The 21,585-nt window shown below is 35.9% G+C and overlaps 1 protein-coding gene across 17 annotated transcripts in view; it reads right to left on the bottom strand.

Moving 5' to 3' along the window:
- Positions 1 to 21,585, bottom strand: part of MLLT10 (MLLT10 histone lysine methyltransferase DOT1L cofactor) — a 237,176-nt gene that overhangs the window by 103,996 nt on the left and 111,595 nt on the right. For 16 of the 17 annotated variants that reach the window (XR_009617657.3, XM_078450363.2, XM_078450361.2 and 13 more), the window contains 3 exons: positions 21,062 to 21,165; positions 19,560 to 19,653; positions 17,626 to 17,721 (listed from right to left, as the gene is read on the bottom strand). Coding sequence is in view for 16 of the 17 variants with exons in the window: in XM_078450363.2 (XP_078306489.1) it covers positions 17,626 to 17,721; positions 19,560 to 19,653; positions 21,062 to 21,165 (294 nt within the window). In the remaining variant the exon portion in view is untranslated. The remainder of the gene's footprint in view (positions 1 to 17,625; positions 17,722 to 19,559; positions 19,654 to 21,061; positions 21,166 to 21,585) is intronic. The other variant, XM_078450368.2, reaches the window with a different exon arrangement.

Genomic DNA, 21,585 nt, shown 5'->3' with positions numbered 1-21,585 from the left:
CATTTTTCTAGATATGTCTCTTGAGGCAAGGGAAATAAAAGCAAAAATAAACTATTAGGACTACATCAAAATAAAAAGCTTCTGCACAGTGAAGGAAACAAAACTAAAAGGCAACCTATAGAATGGAAGAAGAATTCTAAAGTTAAGGCAGGAATGATTTCCCATTATGAAAAAATTCAAGAGAATACAGGCTGTAAGAACTTATTTTTGAAAAAATTTGACAATAAAACTCAGTCAATTTAAGAGATGATATAAAAAACTTACTGGAGAAGCTGTGGTAAGAGGCCTGGTAGTGACCATCTAACAAACTGAATACAGAACTCTGAGGAAGTGATTATGTTTTTACAAACCTGAAAAATGTAACATGAAAATTTTTTTTAAACATTGGATAGCAGAAATGGGGTTGCTAAGGTTTTTATAGCAGAACTCAATATAGATTTTGAAGCATTTAGTCAGAAACATAATAGTTTGCCACCAAACAGTAATTACACATAAATCCCTTCCTTGTAGAAGGGATTTTCTTTGGCTAATCACTCTCTCATATACTGATAAAAGTGGCCTCATACTCCAACCCAGACAGGGAACATGGGTGTGTCTGAGTCAATTAAGATAAATCTATTCTCCTTAGCCACTGACTGCTTTAGGTCTGGGATAGGTTTGGGTTGGGATAATAAGACAGAAGGGGACATTTTCTGTGAGATGGCTATGAACTGAACATCCCATTCTTAAAAAGGTACTCCCTTCCTGCTTTCGGATGTTCAAGTATTAGGTCAAGATCCTGGGAATAACTGCAGCGACCTGGCAATCATGCCCAGAAAAGCCAAAAGAACCACAAAAACACAATGCCCTGCCACTCTTGGACCGGCTATTGTGAAATTAACAATCTAGAAAAGTCTAGCCTCTGAACTTCTTATGCCAAATAATAAATTTCCTGTTCCTTTAGCAATATTCTCTAACAGCTGAGAGCATCTAAACTGGAAAGATAATGGTGTTTGTTTTTATAATATCCATTTATTTACGGAAATAATATCTTTTGTGATAAGGAAATTTTATTTGAAGTTCAATTGTGGTATCTATTTTGCTTCACTTTTTCTTCTATGTACCTAAATCTGACTTTAATATTTTTTAAGTATTAACAGCATTACATCATCTTAACAAAATAACTTTTATCAACCTAACCATCCTTTTTAATGTTTCTACATGTATGTATAAAAATGACATCTACAATGTTTTACTTAGTAGGAATGATGGCTATTTCTGGATGGCAGATTCAGGAGTGGGTTTTGGGTTTTTTTATTATTATTAACTTGAAATGGTTAAAATGTTCTCTCTTATTTGAGTTTTTGTAATTACATATGACTTAACAAAAAGAATGGGCTAAAATGAGGTATGCCAGCTATCCACCAAACCCATCTCTTTATCTTCCTGAGACTATATAACTAGACACTTCCCTCAGTTTCCTTTGCATTTATATGCAGTTATAGAACTTTTGGGTTCTAGCCAAATGCAATCTGAATGAAAAAGCATGGAAGTCACCTCTGGGCATGGTCCTTAACAGCCCCCAACAATTAAGTGTCCATGCTCCTTCCTCTTCCAGAGATTAATGCAAATGACCATGGCAGCCATGCAACACAGAAAAGAAGGCTAAATCCTAAGATGGAAAGAACCTAATTTCCCGATTCATGACCTGGAAGAAAGCTGTCTGCCAATCAAGATCACCGGTTTTGGACTTAGCTGTGAATGAAAAATTAACACTATATTAAGCCAACTCATAATTTGAGAACTGTTAAGTGTTGGGAGACAATTCTATAGGAGTCTCTACTGTTTTCTCTGCATGTCTTAGGAGAGAGGCAATGCCTTACCCATTGTTTTAGACTATCTTTTCAAGGTTGTTTGTATAATGAACAGAATCGTAAGACAGTGTCTACCTTGGGAGCAAAGGGCAGCCATGCTTACTGTCCATTACAAAAGATTCAGATGCCCTAAACTCAAGGTTTTTCTACTACAATGCAACAGATGGCATAAGCAGATGTCACGTGGCCCTCTCTGTGTTGCCTTATGGAAACTGGGTCTTGGGCGAATGGTACAAAAATACTGATACTCTGGCCTGTGACTCATGTAAGTAACAAACTGGCCTTCATCCCTGACCCAGAATTCTTCTGTCTCCTAAGCAGTTACAAGTAGGGTAATCATGGACCTCTTTCACAGCCCCTGACAGCTTGGTGATGAGAACATGATGCCATTAGAGAGAGACAGGGGCTTCTGGAAAAGTAAGGATAAGGGCGCCACAGGCCAATTAATGGGATCCAAGAGAAGTCTATGGGAACGGGTAACAAACATATCAAGTAAATTATATGGGCAATCAGGCAGTAAATAAACCGTCCTCCATTTTATTGTTTTATAAGGAGAAGGATTTGAGGAGATGGTTGCAGGTTGAGAACTGGGAAATACAGAGAGAGCTGTCCAAATGATGTTCTGGTGGTTGCTAAACGTTCTCCAGAGAGAAAGACTTCCTTGACAATACACCAGTTGGCTTCAGTTCCATCCAATTTTAACAGTAAGATTCATTCATAGGTTCTATGATCTATTGATATAGATTCATCCTTGGAGGACAAAATGCTCCAACCCTCTTGAGGTAACAGTTACAGAGACACTGACCTCTACTGAATAGGAAAGGAGGAAAGCTAGCATGCAACCATAGTGGACAGAAAAGAGGCAAATCTTAAAAACTCTGATTCACTTGAAGAAGAATGGCATCAGCAAAACTGTAGCAAAACACCTCCTGCAGGCTATCCTGCCAACTTGATTTTCATTTAGAGATGACAGTAAAAGATCTCAGTGGGTCCTGGCTGTTTAAAGGAAGTTCCAGTCCTCTCAGGGAGATTTTCCAGAGATAAACCAATTCCCATGGAAAATTACAGTTGAGACCTTGACTAGTATTCAGGCTCTTAATGCCCCAGATTGGATTTAAAATGCTAACAGAGCATTTACAGTGTGATACAGGTCACCACTGGATAATGAGAAATCTAGCTAAATTCTTACCAGTTGGCAAAGCCACCCTGAAACACTCTCCCAGCCCTTATGAAACTACCACCTTACTGAAAGTAGGTGAAAACTTGAGAGGCTACTTTAGTAATGGGGTGGCAGATATTCCAGATTAAGGCAAGCTCTCCAAAAGAGGTCCCCACTATGTTAAGCCAAGATCTAGTCAACCAAAGGGTAGAATCTGGCTGCTAAGTCAAGGGGTTCCAAGGGTTGAAATAAATGGTATCAATCACAAGGACATCACTTAATAGGGCATTGTGAGTTCTGAAAAGATGGGAAATTTATTTGAGTGACTCATGAGCAGTCACCGTGCCTTTCAAAATTGAAAGTAAATACAAAGGCATATTTAATGGTACAGAGCCACTCTCTACCCCCACAACCTCTCACTCTTCCCCAACCTCCTCATCCTTTAAGGCAACACCAGTTTTGTGAAGAAGAAAAACGATTAGAGATGGCAATGAGGTTTCCCTGTCACCAAGAAGGAATCAATCAATGACCATATATAACCATTCAAGTATGCTGAGGAATGCGGAGAGAAGATACCCAGATCACTATCTTATCTGGGCCATTAAAGAAAAAGGCACTAGGATTCAGTGGACAGATTCAGTAGGGCAAGGATGCTAACATGACTTTGTAGGCCAAGCCTTTGGGTAATTAACTATTCTTGTGCTGCTTATATACCTAAAAGTGTAGCAGGAATTGATATGACACCCAACCTAGCAATAATCTTTGTATTTTTAAAGAACTGTTAAAAATGGTAGGGGGTGGAGGTGGGGAGAGGGAATATGTGACAGAGGCTGTATGTGATCTGCGAAGCCTAAAATATTTACTATCTGGTTCTTTACAGAAAAAGTTTGCAAACTCCTGTGTTATATGCTTGTCATTACCCACCCTGTAAGTGCCAAACAGTATTCCCCCAATCAGGAAGTGCTAATGGAACATAAAAATAGTTTCCCAAACCATTTCCTTTCCCTCAGTGGCCCAAGAGAAATGGAACAGAAATTCCAGGAGGACAAAGGGAAACCACAACCTTGATTAAAGACTTAAAGTAACAGATGTGCTATCTCAACACAAAAACCTTGCAAGGCCACTGGAAAAAAAAAAAAAAGGTGAACAGGAGCTAGAGACTTAACAATAGTAAATTACTGTCAACTGAGTTAGTTATTGCTCTCACAGTCACAGCTGCTACAGACTTAATCTATTACAAGGACTGATGGTACTTGCTAAGTTGTCCCGGACACTGCCAATGCCTTCTTTGCCATACCACTTATAACCAGAGGATCAAGTCAGTTCATGTGCATACTGCAAGGCCTCCGATAGAAGTCTGCAGTGCTTCCTCAGGACAATCTAAATCCCCTTGCCAAATGTCACACCTATTAATAGGTATGCCAGGATTTAGTGTCTCTCTATCCTCTGATTTCCAAAGCTTTCACTATGGGCTGTTGAGTCAGTAGCATCACTCTCAACACTCTTCCTTCGATGTTATCACACCTCTCCCACCAAGGCCAGGTGAAAACCACAATAAAATTCAGGGACCTGCTCAACAAGTGAAGTTATTTGGAACTATGTGAGATTTACAATGTCTGATCCCTCGTAGGTCTCTTGATACCCTACCCCACTATCGAAAAGGAGACTAGGCGTCTTGTTGAACTTTTTAGGTATTAAAGCCTCTATATGATTCATTGGCATTTTACTTGTTCCTTTATATCAGCTCTCCTGCAAATACGCATTCTTTGAGAGGAGCCTAAACCAACAGGCTGTGCTGGAATCTGTGCAGCAAGCTATATTCTCTACCTTTAGGGCCCCTCATTATGCATTTGACCTAGAAGTTTCTGTGACTGATGATTTTGCCATTTTCAATCTCTGGCAAAGCACGCGCACTGAGGTTTTAGACTTCTTGCTGTCCTGACACAGCTATCAGTGCACCGAACTATATGCACTTAAGAATGGTTAAGATAGGGGCGCCTGGGTGGCTCAGCCAGTTAAGCTTCTGACTTTGGCTCAGGTCATGATCTCACGGCTCATGGGTTCAAGCACTTCATCGGACTTTGCACTGACAGCGCAGAGCCTGCTTTGAATTCTCTGTCTCCCTCTCTCTCTCTACTCCTCCCTCACTTGTGCTGTCTCACTCTTTCTCTCAAAAATGAACGAACATTAAAAAAAAAAAAAAAAAAAAATGAACGAACATTAAAAAAACTGGAGTGCCTGGGTGGCGCAGTCAGTTAAGCATCAACTTTGGCTCGGGTAATATCTCATGGGTCATGAGTTCAAGCCCTGCTTTAGCTAAGCTGGAGCCCCACTTCAGACTCTGCACTCTCTCTCCCTCTCTCTGCCCCTCAAGGGATTCTCTCTCTGCCTCTCTCTCTCATGCTCTGTCCACCCCCCCCAAAAAAAAAATTAATTAAAAAAGAATTAGAGGATTGTTTAAAAAAACAAACTTAAAAAAAATCTTGAGATGCTCCACTAAAAAAAATGGTTCAGATAGTAAATATTACATGTATTTTTATCATAATAAACAGAATTAGGAGTTAGAACTACTCTGCAGAGAGAAATATAGGGCCCAAGGCATTATCATTATCATAGGAGAAGCAAAATAAGCTTGTACAGAGAAGCACAAGTGGCTGGAGAGCGACCCCAAACTGCTTTTATTAAAATGTTCTGTCTATATGCTACATACTTCTTTTCCATACGTTCTCCCCTCTTAAATGAAATGCTATAACTAAAAGTTTGAGATCAATTTGTTTCTGATACTGCCTATTTGTGAAGTGAAAAACAACAACAAAAATCACTTGCTTTTAAGATACAGCTATTATGACACAAAAGATCTGATAAAACAGTAAGGTATTGTAAAACTACTTTGTACTAATTCTGTCACAAATTATCACTTGAGGTTAATACCCCCTTTAAAATTTTAACTGAATCAGGGGCGCCTGGGTGGCTCAGTCGGTTAGGCATCCAACTTCAGCTCAGGTCTTGATCTCATGGTTCATGAGTTCGAGCCCTGCATCAGGCTCTGTGCTGACAGCTCGGAGCCTGGAGCCTGCTTTGGAATCTGTGACTTCCCCTCTCTCTCTGTCCCCTCCCCAGCTCATGCTCCGTCTCTCAAAAAATAAATAAACGTTTCAAAAAAATTTTTTAGTAAAATAAAATTTTACGTGAACCAATGATAGCGTGAATCATCAGTGATAAAAATACCTCACATGATACAATAAGGTAGTAGCATATAAAATTAACATAAAAATCTATAGTCTTTATACATACAGATGATAAAATTACACAAGTAGAAAACTCCTTTTAAAGTAAGAAAAAATAAAATAGTAAGAAAGGGAATTTGGTGGCAGCATATAGCATACAGTTTCCCAATCTGAGTCCCCACATAAAAAGAAACAGCTTAAACAAGAAAACCAAAATCCGTGGACTAACATTTACAACAAAACCAATTGTTCAAAATATCGCCATGAACTCCAAAATACAAGCAGGTTGGGACAAAGCCCTAAAGACATGCATGGTAACAGTATTTGTGAGGGGAGAAGGAAGTAGCAAGTAAACCCCCAAATCAACAGTCTCCACTGGAAAGCACTGGGGGCCAATGTGAGAACAGCATCTGAGACAAGGGTTTTGTCCTTGCCAATACTGGACAAATGCAAGAGGCCTACGGAGAAGAAGGACTGATCTAAGTCTCAAATCACCCTTCCAGGCAGGGGTCCATTGTAAAACAGGGACACACGCCAAACAGAACTGGCTTCTAAGTACCATCCCCAGTAAAAGAATATGATATGATGATATTTTCTTTTAAAGGAGGTGATGAGCTGTGAACAACACACCCCTTATGTGGTAATTCTATCAAATATATTTAACCTGGATCTAATCAGGAGGTGTAAATAAATAAGAAAAATCCCTGGAGAAGGATAATCTGTGAAACAAATGGTCTGGACTCTTGAAAAATATCAATGTCAAAAAGGTAGAAAAGCCTGGAGACTGTTTTTAGATTACAGCAAATTAAAGAGAAATAACTAAATGCAATATCTGATACTTCACTCTATCCTGAGTCAATTTTTCAAATCAGCTATTAAAGTAAAGCTATTACTGGGACAAAAGGAGATATTTGGATATGGACTATGTATTAAATAGTGGTTATATTTCATAATTAATTATGTTTTATTTCCTAAGTATTTAATGTTATATCAAAGTAGTATTATATTACACTAATACATTAAATATAATCAACAGGTGATCATTTATAACATTAATAATTAATGAATAATGTAATACATGACTTTCCACTACATTAATGTTATGTTTCTTAAGTAAGATAGTTACATTGCAGCAATGTAGAAGAATGTCCTTAGGAGATGCATGCCTATTTAGAGATGAAGTGTCACCATGTAAGCAATTGATTCTCAAATGGATACACAAGGTTTTTTAAATGTCTCTGTATTTTATACATATGTATAAAGATAAATCAAATGTGATGTAAAATGTCAACAATTGTTGAATCTAGGTTAAACCTACATAGCTGTTCATTGTACTATTCATACAAAATTCTTGTAATATTAAAATCTTTTAAAATAGAAAGGTAAGGGGTACCTGGGTAGCTCAGTCAGTTGAGCATCTGACTTTGGCTCAGGTCGTGATCTCACATTCCATGAGTTCGAGCCCCACCTCTGGCTCTGTGCTGACAGCTCAGAGCCTGGAGCCTGCTTCTGATTCTGTGTCTCCCTCTCTCTCTGCCCTTCCCCTGCTCATGTTCATGCATGCTCTCTCTCACGCTCGCTCACTCTCTCGCTCTCTCTCCCTCTCAAAAATAAACATTTAAAAAACTTAAAGAAAAAATAGAAAGGTAAAAATAACCTGGTATATAAGTTATTTAAAAACAAACTAAACAATATTTAGGAAATAGTCTTAAAAAAAAAAAGCTAAATATAGTATAGCTATCATGGTTAACACCTACTGACTTTTCTTCCAGTCTTTTATAAATAAAAGTATTAAGCAAAATTAGGAATACAATTTTTTTAATTAAAACAATTTTTAATTAAAGGGGTGCCTGGGTGGTTCAGTCAGTTAAGCATCTGACTTCAGCTCAGGTCATGATCTCACAGTTCCTGGGTTTGAGCCCCGCGTTGGGCTCTGTGCGGACAGCTCAGAGCCTGGAGCCTGCTTTGGATTCTGTGTCTCCCTCTCTGTCCCTATCCCTCCCCTGTCTTGTGCTGTCTTGAAAATAAACAAACATTTTTAAAAATTTATTTAAAAGTGTTTTTAACTAAAAAAAATTTAAGTGCATATTGCATCTTTTGTATATATACTGCATCTTTTACTCCTATTAAAAGGCCCTTCCCCCATTATTTGTCTTTTAAAATCATGGATTTTAAATATAATAATATTAATAATATTAACTAACACTTAAGATGCCTTTCAGTTTTCTGCACGGACAACCAGATTTCCAACTAGCACTTCTAAGACGTGCCAAGGCAGGGGTGGCACCTGGGTGGCCCAATCAACTGAGCATTGGACTTTGGCTCAGATCATGATCTCACAGTTGGTGGGTTCGAGCCCGACATTGGGCGCTGCGCTGATTGTGTGGGGCCTGCTTGGGATCCTCTGTTCCTCTCTCTCTGCCCTTCCTCACTCTCTCTCTCTCAAAAATAAGCAAATCCTAAAAAAAAAATTTTTTTAAGAAGTGCCAAGGCATTTTTACATGCATTAATTTACTTAATTTTTACAACAATCCTATGAGATTAAATACTAATATCACCTAGACACAATGAGAAACGTGAGGCACACATATCCCACTCCACACAAGTCATAACTTTTCATTTATTCTTGGCCATTTATATCATTTCTAAAAATTAGATGCTATAAGTAGCTAAATAGTGATAAATAACCATCTTACATATACACCTTAAAGTAATTATCTAATACTTATTTGGGGGAAAGAATATGAACTTTAAGCTCCTGACATGCCATATTTAACAGATTCTAACTAACTTATTTAAACCTATAAAATGGACACGTATATTACAGTGATCCTATGTCACAGTTTACTTGGCATCCTTTTTTCTTTCTTAGTGGTATGTATAAATCAGTGACAAGTCAAATTAGATGAAATACAGTAAACATCTTTTCAAAAAACTTCACCTATTTACTCAACACTCTCACTGCGTGTAGCTCCATTTCTGAAACATACAAAAGTCAAATGAACAGAGCACAAAAGTTTAAAAATATAAACTGAGCTTTCTCACTATTATGTTCCCAAATGTCTAACTTTGGACAAACTGTTTAATATCAATGAGACGCTCTACATTTTTAATTTGTTTTCCTAGGAAATGAGAATGGTGTCTGAAATTCAGTAGATGCTTCATAAACGTTTATCAATTAAACATGCATGTCCTTTTTTCTTCAGCTATGAAAAAGGAAATTAAACTGGATAGTTTAACACAGATAATATATTGACAAATATTTGTATTATAATAGTAAAACAATTCCTTATAGCCACTTAATCTCCATAATGCTATGGTTTTTAGATAGCTGGAATATAACCCTAAACACCTAAATGTATGTAAGCATTTGAGTCTTAATGTCTTGTGGAATCTCAACCTTACGAAAAATAATAACTGTATAGACTAAAGAACTTAGCCTTCAACCAATTCAATTAGTCACAAAAGCCCATTTCATGGACATGCCATTTAATTGATGCACACTGTATTAATGTTTGTCTTCAACATCTAAATTCAAGAAAAATTTCAATAAGGTTATTCACACTGACTTGTAATTTTCACTTGTCATCCATCCTCTTTGACAAGGTATCTATCCCTTCTAAGCTACACACTCTTTATAAATCCCTTCTCCCAAACATTTACTAGGCTAAATAACAACCTCCTGAAACACTGTATAAGATTCATAAGGAAAAAAAAGGTTCCCAAGATTCTTTGCACTAGCATTCTTTTTAGAACATGAAAAAACTTCACCATGTGTACTCATACAAAAGAAAAGTTTTGTAATATATCTGATTTATCTAACTTTTAAAGAAATGTGATTATTAAACCTCCAAGAAAAAGACAGGAAGATATATGAAAAATAATCCATAGACTTTGGGGTCAGGCATACTTGGTCTTAAATCCTGGCTCTGTCATTTACTAGTAGGTATCTCTTGTTTTTGTCTGCCCATGATTTTTCTTTAGGTAACTCTTCCCTACTCCATGTAAGACCTTCAACCACAGTATCCCAACAGCCCTGACCACAAGACCACAATTAGCCAAAATAAGGTTAATCCTAGGCAGACAAATCTCACAATTCCTGAACATCCTCAATTCCAATAGCATTCACTTAAATTCTCTCTTCTTCAATATGCGTATAATAACATCTTGTGCCAGAAATTACGAAGGGTCTACTATCCTATTTAACAAGTGAGCTGCCAGCTTCATGGATGCTGCAAGAAGACACCAGAGTCCTGGTTATACACAAAGGGCTTTATTACTCACAACAACAGGAGTAGCCAGAATGTCAGCATTTCCACGGGTTCCCCAAGTCCCAGTTTTAACACGATGACCTGAAAAGCGTCAAATGATGCTTGCACACATAGTGGGTTTCATTACAGGAGAGGAACTTTGGGCTTAGGAAACCCAATTCTGAACAGTAAGCAGGCCTACTGCCAAATACCCCAGAAAGAGATATTATCTCTGTATATTTTCCATGGCTATAAGCACATCTTCCCTTTGCTCTTGATGACGGTGCCTCCATTTTCCAAGACTGTTCATTTCGTAAACAACTCTGAAAAGATAACCTGGAACAAAGGCAGTCAAGGCCTCTATTCATAAGATGTGTGCGAATTTGAGAGACCCATGGAGACCTGTCTCGCAATAACTGATGTCAGAACGACCAGTGAAATATTAAACCACTATGATCTATACTTTCTCCATAACTTTGCATTGATTCACACTCTTACTTGTTCTTGGACCTCACTGAGTCTTCCAGACCCTTGCTCCAACATTTTGTCCAAATCTATGTGACCCTGTCCCCTAGTTTCACTTCCATCTATTTATCCAACTTGGATCCCATGACTCACTACTTTAAACACTTCTGACAACTCACTTGTTCCTTTTCCTTATATTTACACCCAATCTGCATAGCAATATCTCCCTTAGGATTCTGTCCATACCTATTTTCTCTGCTTCATTATCCAGGTGACGAAGTTAAGGGTCTAAATGACTCTTTCCTTCCTCCTCCCACAATACAGGAAGACATAGTATTCTTCTTGTTCACTACTACACCTTAGTATCATGTATTCCTCCGGTTATTGCCCTATTTCTTCCCTCTTATTGACATCCAAAATTCTTTTAAAAGAGTTAAATACTCTATTTACATTTCCCCATATTTACTTTATTCATCTACCAACTTCAATTAGCTTCTCCTCTGACCATTACACTGAGACTGTCTCGAACTTCTTCAGCATTAAATTCAAAAGACATATACTTGCTTTATATTAGTTGATCTCTCAAATGCATCTAATTGCTGAGCACTAACTTTCTTAAAATATTCACATACCAGATTTCTCCTAATTTTCTTCCTGTATCTATGGCTACTTCCTTTATAGAATCCTCCCTTCCCCATTACTGATGAAAAACGAGAGAACAGGAGGGAAGCTCTAATTTACAGAATACCAACTAATTAATGGATATAGAATGAATTATGGAAAATTATTTTCTGTCAAACACTATTTCAGGTAGAAGCATCAATGGATGCTAAAACCTGTGAGTGAAAAATTTAATAGGAACAGGGTATCTGCCTAATTCTCAAGGTGGAGTAGCCAGCCTCCAAGAATATCCCATGATCTTTGCCCACAGGTAGTATCCAAATACACTGAATAGGTTGCTCTGTGTAACCAACAGAATATCGCAAAAATGAAGTGTCTTAAAAGTGGTTAAAATGGCAAATGCTATTTTATATATATTTTACCACCAAAAAAAAAAAAGTTTAAAAAAAGTCATTCAACAAGGGGGGGGGGAGGGGTGTGGGAAGGCAACATGTAACATGCAAGGCTAGGTCACAAAAAAACTGCAGCTTTCAGGGTGCCTGGGTGGCTCAGTCAGTTAAGTGTCCGACTTCAGCTCAGGTCATGATGTAGCAGTTCCTGAGTTCAAGCCCCACATCGGGCTCTGTGCTGACAGCTCAGAGCCCGGAGCCTGCTCTGGATTCTGTGTCTCCTCTCTCTGCCCCTCCCCTGCTTGGGCTCACTCACTCTCTCAAAAATAAACGTTTAAAAAAAAAAATCTGCAGCTTTCACCTTGCTCTTAGATCACTCACCCTGGGGAAAACTAGGTGCCCTGTCACACGGCACCTAAGCAGCCCTAATGAAATACCCACGCAGCCAGAAAGCGAGGTTCTTTACTCAGCCAGCACCAACGTGCTAGCCATGGGACTAAGCCACCTTGGAAGCACATCCTCCAGCCTGAATCAAGCTTCAAGCTACTGTATTCCTGCCAAAATCCTGACCGCAATCGGATGAGAGACCCTGAGCTAGAAAAACCCTAAGTCCAAATTCCAGACCCACAGAAACTGTGAGACAATAAATGTTTATTATAGTAAAGCTACTAAACTTTAGGGGAATTTATTGTGCTGCAATAGGTAACTGATTCAGATTTTGTTATGAGGCCTGGTACACTACCATCACAAAAAACCCTAAGATGGGGGAGTGGCATGGAATTAAGCAATGGGCAAAAGCTAAAAGGACTTTCAGGAGATTATGAGGAAAGACTAATGAATACTGAAGAGACTATTACTTGAAACCTTCTGGCCTTTCAGGAAGGCTGCTATCCAGAGCATAAAACAAAGTGAGAGAAATTTAATTGTATGTTAGACGAAAAGGGGTCCTTGTTATATAGAAGCTGAAAGTTTAACAACATTGTTGCCTGTGGTAACACAGAAAGTAGAAAGTGTATTTAATGAATTGGATGATTTAACTAAGGCGATTTTTTAAGTAGTATGTTGCAAGTGCAATCTGATTTTTTGTTTAAAAAAATAAAGGAATACAGAGATAAACTAAATCAGGAAAGGTTATTTGGTGGTCCTGAAAATTCATATACTATGCAAAAAGCAGACAATATAAAAGTAAGGAATGGCTTCCAGACAAAGATAAACAGTACCACCTTTTCATGAACAACTCAACTATATAGATGGCAATCTATGAGTATCAGTGTATAATGAAGAAAATTAATCAGCTGACTAGAAGTTGAGTATACAAAAATTAATGTCTACTTAAAATCGGTAACACACTTTTAAAAGGAAACCAATTTCTGAAGAGTAACAAGGTACTGAAGAGTACTCTCAGAAAACCATTCCAGGAAGAGTAAAACAAGGGTGTGACCATAAAATCCACTGTTAAGATCAAAGCAATGTCTCCAAGAACCTGAAACAGGGCTTCATGGTCATCAAGGTCATGAAAGACAAAGAATTAAGGAAATATTCCAGAATGAACAGACTGAAAAGCTGAGGAGACATGACAACTAAACGTGATCCTGGATTGGATTCTGACCCAGAAAAAGTTTCCCCCGTCAGTATGGAGGGTATCAGTGGGGGCAATTTGAATGGGATGTGCAGATTAGCTAATGGTTCTGTAAAAAATGTTAATTTACTGATTCTGATAATTGTACTATATAATCACGTAGGAAATCCCCCTTTTTATTAAAACGACACACTGAGTAGTACACTTAGGCTAAAGGGGTATTACGTTTCTAATTTATTCTCTAGTACTGCAGAAAGAGAATATACAGAGTGAAAAAGAGGGACAGCAAAGAGGGGAGGGGAGGGACGACATGATAAAGCTTAAAATGTCAACATTTTGAAAATTTGGGTGAGTGGTACAGAGAAATGTGTACTATTTTTCAACTTTTCTCAGAGTCTAAAATTATTGCAAAATCAGAAGTCAACAAAATTTTAATCCTTCTGGCTGGCTGCCCAACACCTCAGGATGAAGGATCAAACGAGCATCACTTATAAAATCCTCAGGAACTGGCCCCTTTTTAACCAAGTGGTCTCCTGTCACTCTTCAGCCCCACCAAACACACACCCCAGGCATTCTTAACTGCTGTTCCTGAAAAGACCTTGCCCTCTCTTAACTCTTTGCACATGTAGAAGCTTAAAGCTTTAACTTGAGTGGAAGATTTCCAAAAGGAAAGTACACAAAAAAGGAAAGGGGATGACAGGTAGCTCTCAATGCTGAAAACTTTTAAAAAGATACAGAAAAGTAATGACAACTCTGTGAATGAGAGTTTGTCCTCTGAGAGCCACAGAAGTAGCCCAGTTCTCTTCAAAGAAATGAGTATTCCTACAAAACGGTAAGTCAATATCTGTGGTTCACAAAACACTAACTGCAAACCTACCTCCCACAAACACCCAGCATACACTAACAATATTTATGTTGGCAAAAGCTCCTTTATCTATTGCCAATTGTTAATAACAGTAAAGTAGAGCAAGTAAGGGGGGTGGAGAACACTGCAGGAGATAATCCCTCACAGCTACAGTAGGGGACAGAATAATTTTCTAGAAAACTTACATGGAAATGAGCGCATTTCCACATAATACATTGTCACTAATGGTGACTTTGCTGCAAAGTATTGTTAAGTATAATACCACACTTTTAATACATCATGGATTAGTTAACATTAATGAGTAGGGAGAGGATGTGTCTGAGGATCATTTGAACTGCATTATCTCAATGCATTAAATAACCACAGATTTCTAAATAAAGACCTACAAATTAACTTTCAGAAAAAAATCCTTTCTGAAGCTGGGAACCTCACAATACAACCACATATTGCCATGCCTGATACCCCTTCTCCATTTCCTAACCTTGGCCCACAATCTCACTTCTGTAAACATAAAAATATTAGGCTTAAAAGAAAATTCTGTTTTATAATGAACATTAATAGTCTTAGAGGGTAGGGGCATCTGGGTGGCTCAGTCGGTTAAGCATCCGACTTCGGCTCAGGTCATGATCTCACGGTCCGTGAGTTCGAGCACCGCATCAGGCTCTGTGCTGACAGCTCAGAGCCTGGAGCCTGTTTCAGATTCTGTGTCTCCCTCTCTCTCTGACCCTCCCCTGTTCATGCTGTCTCTCCCTGTCTCAAAAATAAATAAACGTTAAAAAAAAAAAAATTAAAAAAAAAATAGTCTTAGAGGGTATTCTTCTTAAACAATACTTAAAGATACAAACTGTGTAATGACTGAATTAAACCCCTCCTATACATAGTTTCAATTCATTTCAAACACGTACTTTTGTTCCTTTAAAAATACATATATATGCCAACTTTTCCATTTGTATGGAAACTGTCCTTTATTCAAAGTTGTAACTCACTATTAATTTTCCTTTCTCACAGTTAATATCTAACCAGTATTGATACATCTTGGGTCCCACAGAAATTCTCTGAAAAGCAAAAACTATGCACTTTTTTATGTTCTCATAGTTACATAAAAAGGTAATTTATAAACTGTTGATTTCATTTTCAAATAAGGGATCTGGATAGCACAACAATCAGTATGAAATATTCTTTATGACCACTTAGTTATAACTTAATACAAAATACTTAAAATAGATTTTAAAACATGTACCAGTATGAAGGTAGATAAAAAAATTCGAAGGGAGAGTGACTCCAACATACCTCATGAATAAGACCAAAATTCAGCTCACAATATACAGTATTCTAAAATCAGAATGGATTGTGAGTGCTACCATTCAATGCAACATTTTATAACAGGGTAAGAATATACTAGATAAACCTACTAGATATTAAAATCTTAAAAGAGATAAAGAGGGATAGGGGATGACACAGTCTATAACACCCAGTCTTTACAGCTGTATTATCACTTAGCATCATACCATAATAAAAAAAAAGTCCCTTCCCAAATATTCCCAAGGCAAGCAACCACGTCCAACAATAAATGTATACTATGTGTACCTCCTAGCCTTTATAGATTATCAGAAAAACTATTACAAAATGAAATGTAGAAATGATTTTAAGTTTGACAACAAAATCAAGTTATACTAATCTTACATATGCCAGAAACAAAATGCAAATAGTATTCATATACTAATGAAAATACCAACTGCTAAAATTCATAGGTAAACAGTTTGACTAAATACAATGTTGTTAACCTAGTATTCAACTGTAAAAACACTCATAAAATGAAAATCTCATTCCTACAACAAAAAAGATAAATATAGTCATTAGCACTGTATTTATTAAACATTGTACTACATTTAATAACTGACCATTAAAAACAACCATGACGGGCATATATTAGGATAAACATGGTCATACCACAAACACTTCTTTAAACAAGATAATGCTCATGAAATGGCTGAAGAGAAGAATATCATCAGTAAGACTTCCCTCTTCACAATTTACAATGAGCCCTACCTATATCCCTCATTCGTGGATTAAAATAAGCTTACATAAAATCTCACAGCACTTCTTAGTAAAACTGCTAATTAAACCCAATCTGCCATTTTCCCATCAGTAATCCAAACAAGACAGCAAAATAGAACCCTATAATTGTCACTATCACAAAACCACCTCATTAAAGAAATCAAGATGAATATGTACACTTGCTGCCTATAAGGTCTATAAAACATATATATAAACCTAACAAATGCTATAAAGGCAAATACAAAGTTATAATTATTATTTCACTCATAACTGAAAACCCAAGTTCAAAATTAAAAATTTAAGCTTTAAAAATGTTTACCTTAAAAAAAGACACACACATAAATTCAAATCAAATCTGTTCCCAAATCCTAAGAATTTACAGACATGAAAAAGTTCCAAACTAGTTTATACCAAATGTTTAAGAGTAATATTACTTTCCGATTGAAGATGTCTTTTTTATCCTCACTTCATTAAAAACAATTCACAGTAGTATCCTTTTCCTATGTTGGCAATATAACCTATGAATGATTCTACTGTACTTATTATTAGTTCACTAAAAATTACTCATATCCTATCCTTTAAAATAAATAAAAACGTAAGCAGAAAAAAGGTAAGTCAGAAAAAGACAGATTAGTATCAGGCAAGCTTTTAGTGCTTTATTAAAAGATAAAATATTCTCAAATGATATTACATTTGGCCATTAAAAAAATAATAATAATAAACCATTAGCAGCACCACTGGGGGAGAAAAACAGTCAAGAATATACAGAACTTCAAAACTGTTCCATTATAAAGTGAAAAAGATGATGAGATTTTTACTTACATGTGAAATAGTCAGTTAATAATGTATAGCCACAAATGCTGAAGTCACCTAAAGATTTCACAAGATGACCACAGTAACACATGCAAGAAATCTCTCTCATGCTTTCGGTCAAGCTGTATTTCAAATTTTCAGTTGAAACAGGTACATACAAACATATTCACAAATATGGCATTATTTTAAACCTACTCTTTGACTTTATACTCTCAATTAGTCAAAAATTTTCAGTATTTCCATGTCTCAATCCAGCTATCAAGAACTTAATTTTATCTAAAAAAGGGAAAAAAAAAGAACTATTAAGTAGATGTGCTACATATATAGCAACAACAAATCCACTTACTTTTTTCTCTTTCTCATGATGTTTATCCTGAGAGTGAGAGGAAGAATCACTTAAACTTTGATCATATGACCTATTAGATCCCCGTTTGCTCTTTTTCTAAAAAAGAAAATATATATACATACATGTATATGTATATAAAAAATTTTTAAATAATCTGTTAGGCTTAAACCAATTCAAGTGTGCAGTACTTAAAAATGTCTACTGAAGTAAAAACAAAAACAAAAAAACAAAACAAAAAAAACCCACCTCGCTATTTCAAACTATATAATCCAGTTTAGACACCATCTATATGCTGTCTATTGCATTATAAAGGAAAATCTAAACCTAAATTTAACATTAATGCCATATTTTTGTACATTTATGAAAATGTGTGAAAATAGATTATATTTTCAAATAAGCAGGAGCTTATTTGTCACTTTATCACAAAACCACCTCTTAAAAGAAATCAACTATAATTTTCATTGTCTTCTTTAAAAAAGAAAAGGAGTTCCAACCAAAATAGAGAATGCCATACTGAAGAAGGATGCCAAGACTAGAAGAAAAGAAAAGAAAATATTTGAAGAGTTACTTTTCTGCCACACTAGAAAAAGCAAGAAGCCTTTATATCTCATACTTCCAGTATTAGGGCATAGTTTTCTAAAAACTTGTCTCTGCAATTCATTAAGAAAAAAATTAAAGGAAATGTCAGCATTAGACCCATGCATTTCTCAAAGCATTAATAAAAGTATGCACACATTTCTGTTTAAAATACTTAAACAATTTCATAATAAAGTATGACAGTGAGAGTTATTTGAGGTATTTAAAACTGGGTGGTACCATAACTAGTTCAAATTAGACAAAAATGACTATGAAAGGCATTCAAATTCTATGCAAATGTAGGTTAAATAATCTTATTAAATTATTAGACTTTTCCTCCCTAACTAGCAAATGGGACAACAACATGTCAGTAACTAGCAATGAGAAAATTCAATTTACAGACTCTCATAATCCATTTTCATTATTTCTGAATTTTGATCTATATCATCTTCCATTTAGAAAAATAAGATTCCAAAATGCTTTTAACATCTAGAAAGCAAAATTTCCAATTTTACTATCTCAAAATTAGTCTTAAAACACTTCAATATTCTTTGTCCTTAAAATAAAAGTTTTTGATATCAAGCAATATATTTACACAATCTAAGTATTTTATATGCATGAACCAGAAGAGAATCATGAGCTGATTTCATGAGTAAGAGGCCCTTACTATTTACCTAAAAGAACGGAATAAAAAAATAGCCCCATTCACAAGGGAAAGTTAATAAAAATATAAACAAGACATTAAAAACAAAGAAGACTTAAACTTTCATGTACAAATCTGTCATCATTGAAGACTAAAAAAATAGACACTTAGGACATTAAATATCGATCCTTCAAAGGAAAACGGACACAATATATGTAACAACTAACCAAATTTTACCAACTCAATCATCTATGCTATTATGTAACAGTAAAAACTGGAAAAAATCTAAAATATTCCCAAAGTTGTATTTAAATACATGTTTCTCAACATCTTCAACCAAGAAGTTACAAAACAGCTTTGTTTCAGTTTTACGATCTCCTAGTAAATAAAAATGAAAATAAATAATAGTAATATAGCAAAAAAGATGACTAACAAGTGAGAAAAATCACTAGAGTTAGATTATAGAGTTCTTTATACATGCTTTTTCTATTAAATGTATCCTAACATTTACTATTAATTAATAGAACTTATTTTATAATATTCATCATTATAAATGAACCAAAGCAAAGCAAAATCTTTAAGAATTACTAGATCTTTTAAATCCCAGGAGAGACCATGCTAAGCAAACAATTTCACACAAAAATCAAGAGAAAAGCAACAGCTATTATGCCTTTTTTATAAAACAGAATTTTGCAAGTTCAAGATAAATTCTTACCAGCTTGCTAAAATGGTATTTACAGTAGCCACAGTATTGGACATTATCTGCACCATTACCTTCTTCTTCACAAAGCAGTCCAGCAAACTGAGCACTGAAAATAAAAGCCAAAAAATATATATAAAAACATAATATGTATACATTAAATCTCAAACTACAGTTATGTATATATAAATAAATTAAAACTCACTTCCAAGCATGTAAGGTTTGTAATTAAACCCTATACATCTAAGAGAAAAGGGGGGAAATGTAAAGCTTTATTCTTACTGGGATCAAGTACATATTTTTTAAGTTACATTTGTAGCTTATAATAAACTTTTGATCCATCTACCTCTAGTAAGAATGAAGATTTATGTATGTTTTAAACATACATATATATAAATGTTTAACATTACCAAATAGACATTAAATTGTTTTAAGATACCTCCCACCCATTTTACTTCTTCACTCTATTATCACAGGTACTAACAGAAAGGCCAGGCTTCTAAAGGACTGAAATGACTTGGGATGGGATGTGCCCCATAGATGCAGATTACGTACTGTTACAAGGAAATGCTTCAGTTCATAGAACCATACAGGAGGCAAGATAAACATAAGCTGTGTTTTCCAGTCAAAAACAATAGAAGAAATGGAATCGAATCCTAAAGTTATGATATTCATTTAAAAAAAAACCCACAAAGTGCTAAAGTTTATAATCATTATCTTGTCAATTTGGCCTTCCACTTTTAACATTCCAAAGTTACAGTAGTATTAGCATATATCTTTACCCAAGAAAGAATTTTCATCTTAGAAAAATTAAGTTCATTAATAACAGAATTTATACAACCAAAAGTCTTTTCCATTCCCCAAAATTAATCTAAAATGGACTTCTTAAATCCATACACTAAAAGCTCAGGAAATAAAGCATGTGCCTATACTGGCTGCTAAATACAGACTATTTCCTAAAAGTAACAAGTCCTTGGATTACTCCCAAACTTTAATTTTGAACTGTTGTCTATTATGTTGAATATTTTATTTTAGGATAATTTTTACTCTTGAAATTTTATGCCAAAAAAGTATCTTAAGTAACTTCTTAAGAAGTAGCCACCAGAATACTGAGAATATGATAGTGACTGCTTTCCCCCTCTCCCCCACCTTCAAACATGCAGTGAAGAAACACGATCACTGATTAAAATCCTTACTAATATTGCAGGCACAGCACTAAGTTTACCTACATCAGCTCTTTCAGTCCTAACAACAAATCAAAGGTTAGGTAACAAACACCGATATTTTAAACAAAATGAAACTAAATAAAACATGAGAACCAGAATCCACCTATTGAAAATCTGCTCTGGTAAATTCAATTATTAGAATCATCTTTATTAGAAGAAACTCTAAACACAGAAATCATCCCAATAAAATTTACTGTAAATATTTGAGTACCTAAGCCTTTAATTTACAAGGTATTTCCTTGTACGAAGCACAAGAATTTCGGTTTTGTACGACGATAGAAGCATACTTACCACGTCACGTGGAAAGCCTGCCGACATCCGTGTTTATTACATGTCATGCAAGCACCGGTAGCTGCTTTGCTTTCTCGTCCTTGTTCATCACAAATGTAGCAAGTCTTAGGATAGAAAAAATAAACAAAATTAAGCAAAAACCTTACAAGTGTTCTCATAGCAATGAATCTTAGGGGCACGTGGATGGCTCAGTCGGTCGAGTGGCCGACTTCAGCTCAGGTCATGATCTCATGGCTTGTGGGTTTGAGCCCCACGTCAGCGCTCTGTGCTGACCACTCAGAGCCTGGAGCCTGCTTTGGATTCTGTGTTTCTCTCTCTCTCTCTCTCCCCCTCCCCTGCTCGTTCTCTCTCAAAATAAACATTTAAAAAAAAAAAAAAGAAATGAATTTTACAATTATCTTCAGAAGTCAAGATTAGGTTTACTGTCTAACCTACTTTACTTCAAAACATGAATTCATTTTTTCTGTCAGTAATCTGATTTTTACCAACATGCAGACATAAACAAGGAGAGGTAAACAGCACTA

This window comes from Panthera onca, chromosome B4 (genome assembly GCF_046562875.1).
Source record: "Panthera onca isolate mPanOnc1 chromosome B4, mPanOnc1 haplotype 2, whole genome shotgun sequence".
In the NCBI taxonomy this organism is placed as follows: domain Eukaryota; kingdom Metazoa; phylum Chordata; class Mammalia; order Carnivora; family Felidae; genus Panthera; species Panthera onca.
The sequence above is the reverse complement of the archived record's forward strand: the minus strand, read 5'-3'. Positions and strand labels throughout refer to the sequence as shown.